Source organism: Oncorhynchus kisutch, linkage group LG13 (assembly GCF_002021735.2).
Source record: "Oncorhynchus kisutch isolate 150728-3 linkage group LG13, Okis_V2, whole genome shotgun sequence".
NCBI classification, from domain to species: domain Eukaryota; kingdom Metazoa; phylum Chordata; class Actinopteri; order Salmoniformes; family Salmonidae; genus Oncorhynchus; species Oncorhynchus kisutch.
In genome coordinates this window covers 74,977,940-74,998,428 of record NC_034186.2, presented here as the reverse complement: position 1 = coordinate 74,998,428, position 20,489 = coordinate 74,977,940, and the positions used below count along the sequence as shown (strand labels likewise).

At 45.3% G+C, this 20,489-nt stretch overlaps 1 protein-coding gene across 2 annotated transcripts in view; it reads right to left on the bottom strand.

Annotated features, from left to right (window-relative positions):
• Positions 1-20,489, bottom strand: part of LOC116353148 (ADAMTS-like protein 4) — a 44,364-nt gene that overhangs the window by 17,470 nt on the left and 6,405 nt on the right. Inside the window, exons 3-4 of one of the 2 annotated variants that reach the window (XM_031787368.1) lie at positions 13,860-14,473; positions 12,620-13,445 (exon numbers count right to left, since the gene is read on the bottom strand). In XM_031787368.1, coding sequence (XP_031643228.1) covers positions 12,620-13,445; positions 13,860-14,473 — 1,440 coding nt within the window. Of the gene's footprint in view, positions 1-12,619; positions 13,446-13,820; positions 14,474-20,489 lie in introns of both variants that reach the window. The other variant, XM_031787367.1, reaches the window with a different exon arrangement.

The window sequence follows — 20,489 nt, the reverse complement described above, 5'->3', positions numbered from 1 at the left end:
GTATATTAGATACAGTAGATAAGGCCTAGGTGCTTGTTGTGTGGAGGCATGCTCCCTTGACACTGAGTAAATATTGACTCTAGAGTAGATGTGGGAAAGAGAGCAAGGGAAGAATGAAAGAGAGAGAAGACAGTCTTTCTTCCAAAGTGGACTCCTCTCGTTTTTCTCACCTTCAGTCGGTTTCTCTCCACATTCCACACTTTCCTCTCCTCTCTTTCTCTCTCATCCTAAAACCTCTGCTCTTCTTACACATGCACACACTCTCTCTTTCCGCTTGTGTACCTTTCCATGAATCCTTCTCTTCTTCCTCTGTCACATACTTCCCTTTCTCTTCCTGCTGTCTCTCTCTATCTCCATCTATCTCTCTGTCTCTCTATGTCTCTCTCTCTCTCCATCTATCTCTGTCTCTCTCTCTCTCCATCTATCTCTGTCTCTCTCCATCTATCTGTCTCTGTCTCTCTCCATCTCTCTCTGTCTCTCTCCATGTATCTCTGTCTCTATGTCTCTATCTCTCTCCATCTATCTCTGTCTCTCTATCACTCCGTCTCTCTCTATCTCTCTTTGTATGTCTCCATCTCTCTGTCTCTCTCTATCTCTCTCTCTCTCTCCATCTATCTCTGTCTCTCTCTCTCCATCTATCTCTGTCTCTCTCTCTCCATCTATCTATGTCTCTCTATCTCTCTTTGTATGTCTCCATCTCTCTGTCTCTCTCTCTCTCTCCATCTATCTCTGTCTCTCTGTCTCTATCTCTCCATCTATCTCTGTCTCTCTGTCTCTCTCTCTCCATCTATCTCTGTCTCTCTGTCTCTCTCTCTCCATCTATCTCTGTCTCTATCTCTCTCTCTCCATCTATCTCTGTCTCTCTATCTCTCCGTCTCTCTCAATTCAATTCAATTCAATTCAAGTGCTTTATTGGCATGGGAAACGTGTTAACATTGCCAAAGCAAGTGAGGTAGATAATATATAAAGTGAATATATAAAGTGAAATAAACAATAAAAATTAACAGTAAACATTACACATCTCTCTCTATCTCTCCATCTATCTCTGTCTCTCTATCTCTCTTTGTATATCTCTATATCTCTGCCTCTCTCTCTCTCCATCTATCTCTGTCTCTCTGTCTCTATTTCTCCATCTCTCTCTATCTCTGTCTCTCTCTCTCTCTCTCTCTCTCTCCATCTATCTCTGTCTCTCTATCTCTCTTTGTATGTCTCTATCTCTTTGTATGTCTCTATCTCTCCGCCTCTCTCTCTCCATCTATCTCTGTCTCTGTCTCTATCTCTCTGTCTCTCTCTCTCTCCAATTCAATTCAATTCAAGGGGCTTTATTGGCATGGGAAACATGTGTTAACATTGCCAAAGAAAGTGAGGTAGATAATATATAAAGTTAATATATATAGTGAAATAAACAGTAAAAATTAACAGTAAACATCACACATACAGAAGTTTCAAAACAATAAAGACAATCAAAATGTCATATTATATATATACAGTGTTGTAACAATGTACAAATGGTTAAAGGACACAAGATAAAATAAATAAGCATAAATATGGGTTGTATTTACAATGGTGTTTGTTCTTCACTGGTTGCCCTTTTCTCGTGGCAACAGGTCACAAATCTTGCTGCTGTGATGGCACACTGTGGAATTTCACCCAGTAGATATGGGAGTTTATCAAAATTGGATTTGTTTTCGAATTCTTTGTGGATCTGTGTAATCTGAGGGAAATATGTCTCTCTAATATGGTCATACATTGGGCAGGAGGTTAGGAAGTGCAGCTCAGTTTCCACATCATTTTGTGGGCAGTGAGCACATAGCCTGTCTTCTCTTGAGAGCCATGTCTGCCTACGGCGGCCTTTCTCAATAGCAAGGCTATGCTCACTGAGTCTGTACATAGTCAAAGCTTTCCTTAATTTTGGGTCAGTCACAGTGGTCAGGTATTCTGCCGCTGTGTACTCTCTGTGTAGGGCCAAATAGCATTCTAGTTTCTTCCCAATGTGTCGTAATTATCTTTTTGTTTTCTCATGATTTGGTTTGGTCTAATTGTGCTGCTGTCCTGGGGCTCTGTAGTGTGTGTTTGTGTTTGTGAACAGAGCCCCAGGACCAGCTTGCTTAGGGGACTCTTCTCCAGGTTAATCTCTCTGTAGGTGATGGCTTTATTATGGAAGGTTTGGGAATCGCTTCCTTTTAGGTGGTTATAGAATTTAACGGCTCTTTTCTGGATTTTGATCATTAATGGGTATCGGCCTAATTCTGCTCTGCATGCATTATTTGGTGTTCTACGTTGTACACGGGGGATATTTTTGCAGAATTCTGCGTGCAGAGTCTCAATTTGGTGTTTGTCCCATTTTGTGAAGTCTTGGTTGGTGAGCGGACCCCAGACCTCACAACCATAAAGGGCAATGGGCTCTATGACTGATTCAAGTATTTTTAGCCAAATCCTAATTCGTATGTTGAAATTTATGTTCCTTTTGATGGCATAGAATGCCCTTCTTGCCTTGTCTCTCAGATCGTTCACAGCTTTGTGGAAGTTACCTGTGGCGCTGATGTTTAGACCAAGGTATGTATAGTTTATTGTGTGCTCTAGGGCAACAGTGTCTAGATGGAATTTGTATTTGTGGTCCTGGTGACTGGACCTTTTTTGGAACACCATTATTTTGGTCTTACTGAGATTTACTGTTAGGGCCCAGGTCTGACAGAATCTGTGCATAAGATCTAGGTGCTGCTGTAGGCCCTCCTTGGTTGGTGACAAGCACCAGATCATCAGCAAACAGCAGACATTTGACTTCGGATTCTAGCAGGGGGAGGCCGGGTGCTGCAGACTTTTCTAGTGCCCGCACCAATTCGTTGATATATATGTTGAAGAGGGTGGGGCTTAAGCTACATCCCGGTCTCACCCCACGACCCTGTGTGAAGCAATTTGTGTGTTTTTTGCCAATTTTAACCGCACACTTGTTGTTTGTGTACATGGATTTTATAATGTCGTATGTTTTACCCCCAACACCACTTTCCATCAGTTTGTATAGCAGACCCTCATGCCAAATTGAGTCGAAGGCTTTTTTGAAATGAACAAAGCATGAGAAGACTTTGCCTTTGTTTTGGTTTGTTTGTGTGTCAATTAGGGTGTGCAGGGTGAATACATGGTCTGTTGTACGGTAATTTGGTAAAAAGCCAATTTGACATTTGCTCAGTACATTGTTTTCATTGAGGAAATGTACGAGTCTGCTGTTAATGATAATGCAGAGGATTTTCCCAAGGTTACTGTTGACGCATATTCCACGGTAGTTATTGGGGTCAAATTTGTCTCCACTTTTGTGGATTGGGCTGATCAGTCCTTGGTTCCAAATATTGGGGAAGATACCAGAGCTAAGGATGATGTTAAAGAGTTTTAGTATAGCCAATTGGAATTTGTTGTCTGTATATTTGATCATTTCATTGAGGATACCATCAACACCACAGGCCTTTTTGGGTTGGAGGGTTTTTATTTTGTCCTGTAACTCATTCAATGTAATTGGAGAATCCAGTGGGTTCTGGTAGTCTTTAATAGTTGATTCTAAGATCTGTTTTTGATCATGTATATGTTTTTGCTCTTTATTCTTTGTTATAGAGCCAAAAAGATTGGAGAAGTGGTTTACCCATACATCTCCATTTTGGATAGATAATTCTTTGTGTTGTTGTTTGTTTAGTGTTTTCCAATTTTCCCAGAAGTGGTTAGAGTCTATGGATTCTTCAATTACATTGAGCTGATTTCTGACATGCTGTTCCTTCTTTTTCCGTAGTGTATTTCTGTATCGTTTTAGTGATTCACCATAGTGAAGGCGTAGACTCAGGTTTTCCGGGTCTCTATGTTTTTGGTTGGACAGGTTTCTCAATTTCTTTCTTAGATTTTTGCATTCTTCATCAAACCATTTGTCATTGTTGTTCATTTTCTTCGGTTTTCTATTTGAGATTTTGAGATTTGATAGGGAAGCTGAGAGGTCAAATATACTGTTAAGATTTTCTACTGCCAAGTTTACACCTTCACTATTACAGTGGAACGTTTTACCCAGGAAATTGTCTAAAAGGGATTGAATTTGTTGTTGCCTAATTGTTTTTTGGTAGGTTTCCAAACTGCATTCCCTTCCATCTATAGCATTTCTTAATGTTACTCAGTTCCTTTGGCTTTGATGCCTCATGATTGGGTATTGCTCTGTTTAAGTAGACTGTGATTTTGCTGTGGTCTGATAGGGGTGTCAGTGGGCTGACTGAACGCTCTGGGTTGAGGTCAGTGATAAAGTAGTCTACAGTACTACTGCCAAGAGATGAGCTATAGGTGTACCTACCATAGGAGTCCCCTCGAAGTGCGACAGAGCTGCAGGAGTTGTGATCCGTTTTTGTTGGTTATGTTGTCATAGTTGTGCCTAGGGGGGCATATGTGGGAGGGAATGCTCCATCTATCTCTGTCTCTCTGTCGCTACCTCTCTGCCTCGCTCTATCTCTCTTTGTATGTCTCTCTCTCTCTCTCTCTCTCTCTCTCTCTCTCTCTCTGTATATATCAATGATGTTGCTCTTGCTGCGGGCGATTCCCTGATCCACCTCTACGCAGACGACACCATTCTATATACTTCTGGCCCTTCCTTGGACACTGTGCTATCTAACCTCCAAACAAGCTTCAACGCCATACAACACTCCTTCTGTGGCCTCCAACTGCTCTTAAACGCTAGTAAAACCAAATGCATGCTTTTCAACCGTTCACTGCCTGCACCTGCACGCCCGACTAGCATCACCACCCTGGATGGTTCTGACCTAGAATATGTGGACATCTATAAGTACCTAGGTGTCTGGCTAGACTGTAAACTCTCCTTCCAGACTCATATCAAACATCTCCAATCTAAAATCAAATCTAGAGTCGGCTTTCTATTCCGCAACAAAGCCTCCTTCACTCACGCCGCCAAACTTACCCTAGTAAAACTGACTATCGTACCGATCTTCGACTTCGGCGATGTCATCTACAAAATAGCTTCCAATACTCTACTCAGCAAACTGGATACAGTTTATCACAGTGCCATCTGTTTTGTTACTAAAGCACCTTATACCACCCAGCACTGCGACCTGTATGCTCTAGTCGGCTGGCCCTCGCTACATATTCGTCGCCAGACCCACTGGCTCCAGGTCATCTACAAGTCCATGCTAGGTAAAGCTCCGCCTTCTCTCAGTTCACTGGTCACGATGGCAACACCCACCCGTTTGCACGCGCTCCACCAGGTGTATCTCACTGATCATCCCTAATGCCAACACCTCATTTGGCCGCCTTTCCTTCCAGTTCTCTGCTGCCTGTGACTGTAATGAATTGCAAAAATTGCTGAAGTTGGAGACTTTTATCTCCCTTACCAACTTTAAACATCTGCTATCTGAGCAGCTAACCGATCGCTGCAGCTGTACATAGTCCATCGGTAAATAGCCCACCCAATCTACCTACCTCATCCCCATACTGTTTTTATTTATTTACTTTTCTGCTCTTTTGCACACCAGTATCTCTACCTGTACATGACCATCTGATCATTTATCACTCCAGTGTTAATCTGCTAAATTGTAATTATTCGCCTACCTCATGCCTTTTGCACACAATGTATATAGACAATTTTTTTCTACTGTGTTATCGACTTGTTTATTGTTTACTCCATGTGTAACTCTGTGTTGTTGTCTGTTCACACTGCTTTGCTTTAGTCTTGGCCAGGTCACAGTTGTAAATGAGAACTTGTTCTCAACTAGCTACCTGGTTAAATAAAGGTGAAATAAAAAAATAAAAAAATCTCTTTCTCTACCTCTGTGATCGCTCTCTCTCTATCCATCTATAGATCTCTCTGTGAGTTCTTCATCTCTCTCTCTACCTCTCTGTGACCTCTCTTGCTCTCTCAGGTCTCTCTCCCTCTCCCGGTGTTTGCTATGGCCTTCTCTCCCCATCTCCCCTCCTCCCTCCCTCTGCATACAGATGTCTATACACAATACCTTCTTTCACTACTACTTAAATGAGTCACCCCCCCCCCCCCCCCTCCTCTACTTTTCTCCTCTCCCTCCTTCCTCTATCCCTCTCTCAGTTCTCCTATTGCTTCTATGCAACAGAGTAAACACATGTACACACACATGATCGGGCTTAAACATAGAATGTTGTGACACACATTCACATAGTACACCCACACAAATATGTAGCCTGGTGAGTGAACCATCACAGGATTGTTGTTAATGCCACTGGTACACATGGACAGCTGCCAACAGCTAAATGTGTTTAACACTAGGAGTATAATGGTGTGTGTGTGTGTGTGTGTGTGTGTGTGTGTGTGTGTGTGTGTGAGATCCAGACCAGCTCAGTATTATCATATCTCTCTACCTCAGATAAGATACCTCAGATAGCTTTGTCACTCAATGAGCCTCGGAGAGACCTCCAGCAGGCCAACCAAACACTAACCAGGGGTTTCCCCTCATAATACAATACACACACACACACACACACACACACACACACACACACACACACACACACACACACAGCTCATCTCTGATAGTTAAAATCACACAGGACAATCGTGATTATGTCATATTGACTGTAGAATGAGATGTGGCTGGATCAGACAGTGATGTCATACATTCCAAGGTACCTCAGGAAGTATGTCCACACTAGGAGCCAGATGGACCTCCTCCCGGTAAATATAACTCCATGGATTTGACTGGGACTGAGTGAAACAACATGAACCGTTGGCTCCAGGGAACACTTCCTGGTCTCTTTTATGACATTCTAGAGTCAAATCCCATCCAAAGATTGTTAACCCATCTGGTACTATGGGACTGTACCACACACTACAGATACAGGTCACAGCTATATCCCCCACCCCACACACTACAGATACAGGTCACAGCTATATCCCCCACCCACCACACACCAACACACTACAGATACAGGTCACAGTCATATCCCCCACCCACCACACACCAACACACTACAGATACAGATCACAGCTATATCCCCCACCCCACACACACCAACACACTACAGATACAGATCACAGCTATATCCCCCACCCACCACACTACAGATACAGGTCACAGTCATATCCCCCACCCCACACACACCAACACTCTACAGATACAGGTCACAGCCATATCCACCACCCCACACACCAACACACTACAGATACAGGTCACAGCTATATCCCCCACCCACCACACACCACACACCAACACACTACAGATACAGGTCACAGCTATATCCCCCACCCCACACACACACCAACACACTACAGATACAGGTCACAGCTATATCCCCCACCCACCACACACCAACACACTACAGATACAGGTCACAGTCATATCCCCCACCCCACACACACCAACACACTAGAGATACAGGTCACAGTCATATCCCCCACCCCACACACACCAACACACTACAGATACAGGTCACAGCTATATCCCCCACCCACCACACACCAACACACTACAGATACAGGTCACAGCTATATCCCCCACCCACCACACACCAACACACTACAGATACAGGTCACAGTCATATCCCCCACCCACCACACACCAACACACTACAGATACAGGTCACAGCTATATCCCCCACCCACCACACACCAACACACTACAGATACAGGTCACAGCTATATCCCCCACCCACCACACACCAACACACTACAGATACAGGTCACAGCTATATCCCCCACCCACCACACACCAACACACTACAGATACAGGTCACAGCTATATCCCCCACCCACCACACACCAACACACTACAGATACAGGTCACAGCTATATCCCCCACCCACCACACACACCAACACACTACAGATACAGGTCACAGCTATATCCCCCACCCACCACACACCAACACACTACAGATACAGGTCACAGCTATATCCCCCACCCCACACACACACCAACACACTACAGATACAGGTCACAGCTATATCCCCCACCCCACACACACACCAACACACTACAGATACAGGTCACAGCTATATCCCCCACCCACCACACACACACACTACAGATACAGGTCACAGCTATATCCCCCACCCCACACACACACCAACACACTACAGATACAGGTCACAGCTATATCCCCCACCCACCACACACACACACTACAGATACAGGTCACAGCTATATCCCCCACCCACCACACACACACACTACAGATACAGGTCACAGTCATATCCCCCACCCACCACACACCAACACACTACAGATACAGGTCACAGCTATATCCCCCACCCACCACACACCAACACACTACAGATAAAGGTCACAGCTATATCCCCCACCCACCACACACCAACACACTACAGATACAGGTCACAGCTATATCCCCCACCCACCACACACACACACTACAGATACAGGTCACAGTCATATCCCCCACCCACCACACACCAACACACTACAGATACAGGTCACAGCCTTATCCCCCACCCACCACACACCAACACACTACTGATACAGGTCACAGCCATATCCCCCACCCACCAACACACTACAGATACAGGTCACAGCTATATCCCCCACCCACCACACACCAACACACTACAGATACAGGTCACAGCTATATCCCCCACCCACCACACACCAACACACTACAGATACAGGTCACAGCTATATCCCCCACCCCACACACACACTACAGATACAGGTCACAGTCATATCCCCCACCCCACACACACACTACAGATACAGGTCACAGCCATATCCCCCACCCCACACACACCAACACACTACAGATACAGGTCACAGCTATATCCCCCACCCACCACACACACTACAGATACAGGTCACAGTCATATCCCCCACCCACCACACACACTACAGATACAGGTCACAGTCATATCCCCCACCCCACACACACACTACAGATACAGGTCACAGTCATATCCCCCACCCCACACACACACCACAGATACTGGTCACAGTCATATCCCCCACCCCACACACACCAACACACTACAGATACAGGTCACAGTCATATCCCCCACCCCACACACACACTACAGATACAGGTCACAGTCATATCCCCCACCCCACACACACACTACAGATACAGGTCACAGTCATATCCCCCACCCCACACACACACTACAGATACAGGTCACAGCCATATCCCCCACCCCACACACACACTACAGATACAGGTCACAGTCATATCCCCCACCCCACACACACCAACACACTACAGATACAGGTCACAGCCATATCCCCCACCCCACACACACCAACACACTAGAGCTACAGGTCACAGCCATATCCCCCACCCCACACACACCAACACACTACAGATACAGGTCACAGCCATATCCCCCACCCCACACACACCAACACACTACAGATACAGGTCACAGCCATATCCCCCACCCCACACACACACCAACACACTACAGATACAGGTCACAGCCATATCCCCCACCCCACCCCACACACACCAACACACTACAGATACAGGTCACAGCCATATCCCCCACCCCACCCCACACACACCAACACACTACAGATACAGGTCACAGTCATATCCCCCACCCCACACACACCAACACACTACAGATACAGGTCACAGCCATATCCCCCACCCCACCCCACACACACCAACACACTACAGATACAGGTCACAGTCATATCCCCCACCCCACACACACCAACACACTACAGATACAGGTCACAGCCATATCCCCCACCCCACCCCACACACACACCAACACACTACAGATACAGGTCACAGCCATATCCCCCACCCCACCCCACACACACCAACACACTACAGATACAGGTCACAGTCATATCCCCCACCCCACACACACCAACACACTACAGATACAGGTCACAGCCATATCCCCCACCCCACCCCACACACACACCAACACACTACAGATACAGGTCACAGCCATATCCCCCACCCCACCCCACACACACCAACACACTACAGATACAGGTCACAGCCATATCCCCCACCCCACCCCACACACACCAACACACTACAGATACAGGTCACAGCCATATCCCCCACCCCACACACACCAACACACTACAGATACAGGTCACAGCCATGTCCACCACCCCACACACACACCAACACACTACAGATACAGGTCACAGTCATATCCCCCACCCCACCCCACACACACCAACACACTACAGCTACAGGTCACAGTCATATCCCCCACCCCACACACACCAACACACTACAGATACGGGTCACAGCTATATCCCCCACCCCACCCCACACACACCAACACACTACAGATACAGGTCACAGCCATATCCCCCACCCCACACACACCAACACACTAGAGCTACAGGTCACAGTCATATCCCCCACCCCACACACACACCAACACACTACAGCTACAGGTCACAGTCATATCCCCCACCCCACACACACACCAACACACTACAGCTACAGGTCACAGTCATATCCCCCACCCCACACACACCAACACACTACAGCTACTATACAGAGAGTAATCCAGTCGATAACACTACAATCACAAGACCTGCAAGCCCACAAGGCCAGATCTGGCGTTACACACACACGCACACGCACATGACCCCACACACATGCACCACACCTACACACACAGCATTGCTTGTATAAGCGTGAAGGATATTCCGATCATAACAGTAAAAGCCCAGAGAGTACAAGCAGCCAGACAGTTTCCATATGACTGCCCAAACACAACTTACTACTGTACAGCCAGCCATACCTACCACAGATACTGTATCACTATGGCCATACAGGAACCAGCTCCTAGTTAATACTGGTGTTACTAACTCTACACTCATACAGGAACCACCTCCTAGTTAATACTGGTGTTACTAACTCTACACTCATACAGGAACCACCTCCTAGTTAACTACTGGTGTTACTAACTCTACACTCATACAGGAACCATCACCTAGTTAACTACTGGTGTTATTAACTCTACACTCATACAGGAACCAGCTCCTAGTTAATACTGGTGTTACTAACTCTACACTCATACAGGAACCACCTCCTAGTTAACTACTGGTGTTACTAACTCTACACTCATACAGGAACCACCTCCTAGTTAATACTGGTGTTACTAACTCTACACTCATACAGGAACCACCTCCTAGTTAACTACTGGTGTTACTAACTCTACACTCATACAGGAACCACCTCCTAGTTAACTACTGGTGTTACTAACTCTACACTCATACAGGAACCACCTCCTAGTTAATACTGGTGTTACTAACTCTACACTCATACAGGAACCACCTCCTAGTTAACTACTGGTGTAACTAACTCTACACTCATACAGGAACCAGCTCCTAGTTAATACTGGTGTTACTAACTCTACACTCATACAGGAACCACCACCTAGTTAACTCTACACTCATACAGGAACCAGCTCCTAGTTAACTCTACACTCATACAGGAACCATCACCTAGTTAACTACTGGTGTTATTAACTCTACACTCATACAGGAACCATCACCTAGTTAACTACTGGTGTTACTAACTCTACACTCATACAGGAACCATCACCTAGTTAACTACTGGTGTTACTAACTCTACACTTATACAGGAACCAGCTCCTAGTTAATACTGGTGTTACTAACTCTACACTCATACAGGAACCACCTCCTAGTTAACTACTGGTGTTACTAACTCTACACTCATACAGGAACCACCTCCTAGTTAATACTGGTGTTACTAACTCTACACTCATACAGGAACCACCTCCTAGTTAACTACTGGTGTTACTAACTCTACACTCATACAGGAACCATCACCTAGTTAACTACTGGTGTTATTAACTCTACACTCATACAGGAACCAGCTCCTAGTTAATACTGGTGTTACTAACTCTACACTCATACAGGAACCACCTCCTAGTTAACTACTGGTGTTACTAACTCTACACTCATACAGGAACCACCTCCTAGTTAACTACTGGTGTTACTAACTCTACACTCATACAGGAACCACCTCCTAGTTAACTACTGGTGTAACTAACTCTACACTCATACAGGAACCAGCTCCTAGTTAATACTGGTGTTACTAACTCTACACTCATACAGGAACCACCACCTAGTTAACTCTACACTCATACAGGAACCAGCTCCTAGTTAACTCTACACTCATACAGGAACCATCACCTAGTTAACTACTGGTGTTATTAACTCTACACTCATACAGGAACCATCACCTAGTTAACTACTGGTGTTACTAACTCTACACTCATACAGGAACCATCACCTAGTTAACTACTGGTGTTACTAACTCTACACTCATACAGGAACCAGCTCCTAGTTAACTACTGGTGTTACTAACTCTACACTCATACAGGAACCAGCTCCTAGTTAATACTGGTGTTACTAACTCTACACTCATACAGGAACCACCTCCTAGTTAACTACTGGTGTTACTAACTCTACACTCATACAGGAACCAGCTCCTAGTTAACTACTGGTGTTACTAACTCTAGACTCATACAGGAACCCCCTCCTAGTTAACTACTGGTGTTACTAACTCTACACTCATACAGGAACCACCTCCTAGTTAACTACTGGTATACTAACTATTCACTCCAACCACTGAGGCATTTCAAGACCCAAGGCATCTGCTCTTACCTGTGAGAAGCACCGACGATACTCATTCTCTGCTCCCGAACACCTGTAGTTCTGGGGGGGTAATCTCTGTCCCCCTGTCTCCCCCTCGGCCAGGGGATGGGGGTGCTGCTGATGTTGCAGGGGGTAGATGTTGGGTTGGGGGGGTCCAGGGTGAGGGGATTGGAGCTGAGGGTTGAACCCATAGGGGGACTCTCTCTCTCTGTGCTGGGAAGAGGAGTGGTGGAGAGGGGGGGAGTAGGGGTGAGAGAGAGAGGGGGAGTGGGGGTGAGGCAGAGGGGGGAGGGGAGGAGGGGCACGTCTATCAATGATTCTGTCGTGGTTGGGCTGGAAGGGAGATGGCCTGTGTGAGTGAGGGAGTGTCGAGGGTACTCTCTCTCTTTCTCTCCCTCTCTCCCTCCCTCGCTCCGCAGCAGCTTGTCTCTGTCTGTCCATCTGTCTGTGAGTGTCCGTGTCCCTCTGACCATTCCTTTCTGGTTTAGCTATGGTTGTCATTATTAATGCCTTAGCGACAGGTGACTCCGTACTCTCCCCCTCTGTCTTCCTCTCCTCCTCTCTCCTCTCATGCTCCCTCTCTCCCCTATTCAGTTTGTGGTTCTTGCCTCCCTCCCTCTCCTTCTCTCCCCTCCTCTTCTCTTCTCCTTCTCCGGGTCTGTCCATTTGGTCAATGTTAACAACAGTTCCCTCCTGCCCCTCGGTCTCTAGTACCAGGGTTGCTATGGTAGCATTGCCGTGCTCAGTGTGGCGGGCCTGCCGGTTTTGCCGGTGTAATGGCAGAGAGAAGGGAACCCTGCCGTAACCAAACTGACCCGGACGGATAGAAGAGGACCTGAGAGAGAGGGGGGGGGTGTTAGACAGGGAAATATTACACATGATGACAGAACTCTTATCTGCTCTTAAAATGATTGACATTCTCCACAACTGGAGCCATCAGCTTACAGCCTACAGTGAGACTTAGAGGCAGAGCACAGGAGAGTGAGAGCCCTAAGGGGTCTATCTGTATGGAGGTCATGATATTAAGCAGAACTAGTGGCTAATGGCACAGCAACTCACACTCCCATGACTCACATCAACCGAATGACTCAACTCATACTACTACTACTAACGACAACGTCTTAACATTTACATGACGTCTAAAACAACATTTACACAACATCTACAGTAAACAGTTTCCTTGCCAACACGATCATCCAATCATACTCACCTACTAGCAGGCAGAGCCCCCCTATTGGGCAACACTGACCTTCTGCTGCCACTTCCTCCCGCCCTCCCTGTTCCAGGATTGGTTGGCCGGCGGGCGGCCTGTGCTGGTTGGCTGTAGCTGGATGGGGGGGCAGGAAATGAGGGGGAGCGATAAACAGAACCTGGCTCCTGATTGGGTAATGAGAATTCCGGGCGATAGAGGGGAGACGTGGGATTGGAGGACTGCGCTGGCACAGCTCCTGCCCCTCCTCCTATAGGAGTGTCCCGATAGAGAGACAGTCCTGGGTTCTGAATGGATGATGGGAGTGAGGGGGGATAGAAGGGGTCTGGCTGTCTCTCTGTCCCTCCCCCACCTCCTCCCCCGTATTGGGATGGCTGGTTGCTAGAGTAACGAGGGCGGTAGAAGGGGTGGATGGCGGAGATGACAGAGCCATGGTTGGGACCCCCTGCCCTCCCTGGGAGGAACGATGAACCCTCCCAGATTGGAGGAGAGTGGGAGAGGGGTGGAGTTAGGGGACGGGGAGGGGCTTCACACTTTCTGGTTCTCTGTGACACGCCCACTCCACAACTCTGAGAACATCCTGACCACTCCTCCCAGGCAGACCACACCCCCTCCGGACTATTGTCCACCTGCCGAGATCTTCTGCCCGTCGCCTGGAACACGAACACACACACACACACACACACAAGAACACATCAGACATATGATAAACCAGCCAGGTCACCCGTGATACAAGTCAGTACTAGACATCCATCCATGTCTGAGGATGTTGGGAGATGATGTGGGAACCAGCCACTAGGGGCAACAGTGAGTGCTGTTACATTCAAGGGTGTTGCGGACAGGGATGGTGGATGGGCGTTTGCCTCTGATGCAAAAGGTTGCATGTTGAAATCCAGTGATAGAAAGTTGTTTTTGAAGTTTTTGTTTTAAGCCTATCCCAAACCTTAACCCTTACCTTAACCATTCAGAGTTCATGCCTAACCTTAAGATTTCTGAGTTCATTCCTAAACTTAACCCCAACCTTAAAAATGCAGAGTTAATGCCTAAAGAGGCACAACATTGGTTACAGGAAAAACTAAAAGAATTGGAGGTACTTATAAGAACGAACAAGTGTAATGTTTTACAAGAATAAAGCGGATTGGATGGAAAATGGTGAAAAATGCACAAGTGTTTTCTTGAATCTTTATCATAGAAAAGTTACCAAAAACAATTTGCAGAAACTCGTTACAAATTATGGACTCATCCATGATTCACCAAATTATATTTTGAAAGCTAAATATTTTAATATGTTTTATGTGTATAATGTTGCATAATGTTTTCTTTTCAGTCTCCTCCATTTCCACTGAATGATTTTAACTGTAAAGATGTATTTCCTAATGTGATTTTCTGGATTTTTTTTCTCATTTTGTCTGTCATAGTTGAAGTGTACCTATGATGAAAATTACAGGCCTCTCTCATCTTTTTAAGTGGGAGAACTTGCACAATTGGTGGCTGACTAAATACTTCTTTGCCCCACTGTATATCAGACCTTTTTTGATGTACTCAAAGATCCATTATTAGCATATTTTAAATTTGTAGATGTTCAGGTACTCAACAAGGTGGTCTGATTTCATTACTACTAAAACAGGACCCTGGTGGTAAGTATAAAGATCCAGTCCATTTATAAAACTGGAGGCAACAAAAATCCTGGCGAAATGCATAGCACATAGAATAAAAAGGTTTTACCAGATATTGTTCATCCTGGTCAGACATGTTTGGACGATATATTGGAGATAATATACGACAATTACTTGAAACAATTGAACATTATGTAACATCAAAGATACCAGGCCTGGTCTTCATAGCAGATTTTTAAACAGCGTTTGATAAAGAACAACTAGAATGTATATATAAATGCCTGGATTACTTTATATTCTGCGAATCTCTTATACAATGGGTTAAAAGTTATGTACAGCAACCCCAGATGTAAAATAGTAAATAATGGTTACTTCTCAGAGAGTATTGAGCTTTTAAGAGGAGTAAAACAAGTCTGTCCGTTGTCTCCATATCTATTTATTATGTCCATTGAAATGCTAGCTATTAAAATTAGATCCAACAAGAACATCAAGAAGTTAGAAATCCAGGGGATAAAAACAAATGTCAATGTATGCAGATGACTGAAGTCCGCAATCTGGATCCCTGCACAGTTTCAATCTGGATCCCTGCACAGTTTCAATCTGGATCCCTGCACAGTTTCAATCTGGATCCCTGCACAGTTTCAATCTGGATCCCTGCACAGTTTCAATCTGGATCCCTGCACAGTTTCAATCTGGATCCCTGCACAGTTTCAATCTGGATCCCTGCACAGTTTCAATCTGGATCCCTGCACAGTTTCAATCTGGATCCCTGCACAGTCTCATTGAAGATCTTGATCACTTTTCTAGCCTCTCTGGACTAAAACTTAATTATGACAAGTGTACCATATTACATATTGGATCGTTAAAAGACACAGTGTTTACACTACCTTGTAGTTTACAAATAAAATGGGCGGATGGTGAATTAGACATACTTCATATTCACAACTCAAAAAATATAAATGAACTTACCACAATCAATTTCAATAAAAAGTTTGCAAAAGTAGGCAAGATTCTGCAACCATGGAGAGGTAAATACTTGTCTATTTATGGAAAAATCACATTGATGAACTCTTTGGTCGATCACAGCTTACTCACAGCTTACCGATCACAGCTTACTGACTTACTAATGGCACTGCCATTGATGAACTCTTTGGTCCGATCACAGCTTACTGACTTACTAATGGCACTGCCATTGATGAACTCTTTGGTCCGATCACAGCTTACTGACTTACTAATGGCACTGCCATTGATGAACTCTTTGATCCGATCACAGCTTACTGACTTACTAATGGCACTGCCATTGATGAACTCTTTGGTCCGATCACAGCTTACTGACTTACTAATGGCACTGCCTACTGCAGACGAGTTGTTTTTTAAATCATATGAGCAAAAAATATACCATTTTATTTGGAATGCTAAACCAGACAAAATTAAATGTGCTTATTTATATAATGAATATGAGTTTGGGGGCCTAAAATGATTAAATATTAAAGCTTTAAACCGCTCGCTAGAAGCTTCACTCATACATAAGTTATATTAAAACCCAGTAGATTATTCAGAAAGGTTTTTCCTTTATTCAAAATGTGCCTTCTTGCCTTTATACAGATTACAACTTCTAATTTCCAAGAAAAAAATGTCTGTAATTGAAAATGACATTTTGTTTAAAGTATTTCCCTTTCTTAAACAAGCCATACAAAGCTGGTTACAATTTCAGTTGTATCCTCCAGAAAAGGTAGAACAAATATTACAACAAATGTTAGTGATTATACTGATGAATAAAAACACATTCTTTATGGATTTAATTGGTATTATATGTATTAATGATATTATGAATAGAAACAATAGCTGCTATTGAAAATATATGTTAATGTCTGCTCCAAACGTACAACCAACTGATTGCAGCATTACCACACATATGGAGGAGGCAAGTGGAAAAGGGACAAGGAAGGAAACTTGTTTGCTTTCCATAAATTAAAGATACAAAAAAGAGGAATTGGCATAAATAAAAAATATACCAGTTTCATTTGAGGCCCAAAATGTTGACAGCTGTGCCATACAGGTAGCAAAATAAATGGGCAGAGATTTAGATGAACCGATTCCATGGCACATGGTTTATGAACTGGTACAAAAAAACAACACTTCCAGTTTTTCAATTTAAATTATTATACAAAATTCTTGCCACCAACAGAACGCTATATACGTTGTTGTATACGCTATACAACAATCTCAGCTCTGTAGATTTTGCTGCGATGAGACAGAAACACTACATAATTTATTCTGGTATTGCCCCTATGTAGCTTGTTTCTGGTCACAGGTTCAGGAATGGTGAAGAAAATCACAACATTCATTTAAAATTAACCTTACAAATAGCAGTTTTGGGCGATTTTGAATAAATAAATAACATAATAATACTCGTAGGCTTTCATCTTTAGCTCACAATCTGTGGATACTATAGAATTAGAAAGATTTAAAATGTATGTAAAACATCACAGCACAATTGAAAAATATATGGCACATGGAAACCAAACGAGGATGATAGGTGGAATGGGCTGAGAGTGGCTGAGGGGTGGGATTTAAGAGCTGAGGTCTATGGTGATAGTTGGGATAGGCTCAGAGTGGCTGAGGGGTGGGATTAAAGAGCTGAGGTCTAAGGTGATAGGTGGGATGGGCTGAGAGTGGCTGACGGGTTGGGATTAAAGACCTGAGGTCTATGGTGATAGGTGGGATGGGCTGAGAGTGGCTGAGGGGTAGGATTAAAGAGCTGAGGTCTATGGTGATAGTTGGGATAGGCTCAGAGTGGCTGACGGGTTGGGATTAAAGACCTGAGGTCTATGGTGATAGGTGGGATGGGCTGAGAGTGGCTGAGGGGTAGGATTAAAGAGCTGAGGTCTATGGTGATAGGTGGGATGGGCTGAGTGTGGCTGAGGGGTGGGATTAAAGAGCTGAGGTCTATGGTGATAGGTGGGATGGGCTGAGAGTGGCTGACGTGTTATTTCTTACACTAGTACCCCAGTGTACCTGGGGTACCCCTAGTACCCCAGGTCATCTTAGGTTTCATCACATACAGCCGAGAAGAACTACTGAATATAAGATCAGCGTCAACTCACCACCAGTACGACCAAGAATATGTTTTTCGCGATGCGGATCCTGTGTTCTGCCTTACAACCAGCGCCACGGGATGGTTCCCATGCAGCGACCCAAAAAAACGACTCAGAAAAAGAGGGAAACGAAGCGGTCTTCTGGTCAGACTCCGGAGACGGGCACATCGTGCACCACTCCCTAGCATTCTTCTTGCCAATGTCCAGTCTCTTGACAACAAGGTTGATGAAATCCGAGCAAGGGTAGCATTCCAGAGGGACATCAGAGACTGTAACGTTCTCTGTTTCACGGAAACGTGGCTCACTGGAGAGACGCAATCCGAAGCGGTGCAGCCAGCGGGTTTCTCCACGCATCGCGCGGACAGAAACGAACATCTTTCTGGTAAGAAGAGGGGCGGGGGCGTATGCCTTATGGCCAACGTGACATGGTGTGATGAAAGAAACATACAGGAACTCAAATCCTTCTGTTCACCTGATTTAGAATTCCTCACAATCAAATGTAGACCGCATTATCTACCAAGAGAATTCTCTTCGATTATAATCACAGCCGTATATATCCCCCCCCAAGCAGACACATCGATGGCTCTGAACGAACTTTATTTAACTCTCTGCAAACTGGAAACGATTTATCCGGAGGCTGCATTCATTGTAGCTGGGGATTTTAACAAGGCTAATCTGAAAACAAGACTCCCTAAATTTTATCAGCATATCGATTGCGCAACCAGGGGTGGAAAGACCCTGGATCATTGTTACTCTAACTTCCGCAACGCATATAAGGCCCTGCCCCGCCCCCCTTTCGGAAAAGCTGACCACGACTCCATTTTGTTGATCCCTGCCTACAGACAGAAACTAAAACAAGAAGCTCCCACGCTGAGGTCTGTCCAACGCTGGTCCGACCAAGCTGACTCCACACTCCAAGACTGCTTCCATCACGTGGACTGGGAGATGTTTCGTATTGCGTCAGCCAACAACATTGACGAATACGCTGATTCGGTGTGCGAGTTCATTAGAACGTGCGTTGAAGATGTCGTTCCCATAGCAACGATTAAAACATTCCCCAACCAGAAACCGTGGATTGATGGCAGCATTCGTGTGGAACTGAAGGCGCGAACCACTGCTTTTAATCAGGGCAAGGTGTCTGGTAACATGACTGAATACAAACAGTGCAGCTATTCCCTCCGCAAGGCTATCAAACAAGCTAAGCGCCAGTACAGAGACAAAGTAGAATCTCAATTCAACGGCTCAGACACAAGAGGCATGTGGCAGGGTCTACAGTCAATCACGGACTACAGGAAGAAACCCAGCCCAGTCACGGACCAGGATGTCTTGCTCCCAGGCAGACTAAACAACTTTTTTGCCCGCTTTGAGGACAATACAGTGCCACTGACACGGCCTGCAACGAAAACATGCGGTCTCTCCTTCACTGCAGCCGAAGTGAGTAAGACATTTAAACGTGTTAACCCTCGCAAGGCTGCAGGCCCAGACGGCATCCCCAGCCGCGCCCTCAGAGCATGCGCAGACCAGCTGGCCGGTGTGTTTACGGACATATTCAACCAATCCCTATACCAGTCTGCTGTTCACACATGCTTCAAGAGGGCCACCATTGTTCCTGTTCCCAAGAAAGCTAAGGTAACTGAGCTAAACGACTACCGCCCCGTAGCACTCACATCCGTCATCATGAAGTGCTTTGAGAGACTAGTCAAGGACCATATCACCTCCACCCTACCTGACACCCTTGACCCACTCCAATTTGCTTACCGCCCAAATAGGTCCACAGACGATGCAATCTCAACCACACTGCACACTGCCCTAACCCATCTGGACAAGAGGAATACCTATGTGAGAATGCTGTTCATCGACTACAGCTCGGCATTCAACACCATAGTACCCTCCAAGCTCGTCATCAAGCTCGAGACCCTGGGTCTCGACCCCGCCCTGTGCAACTGGGTACTGGA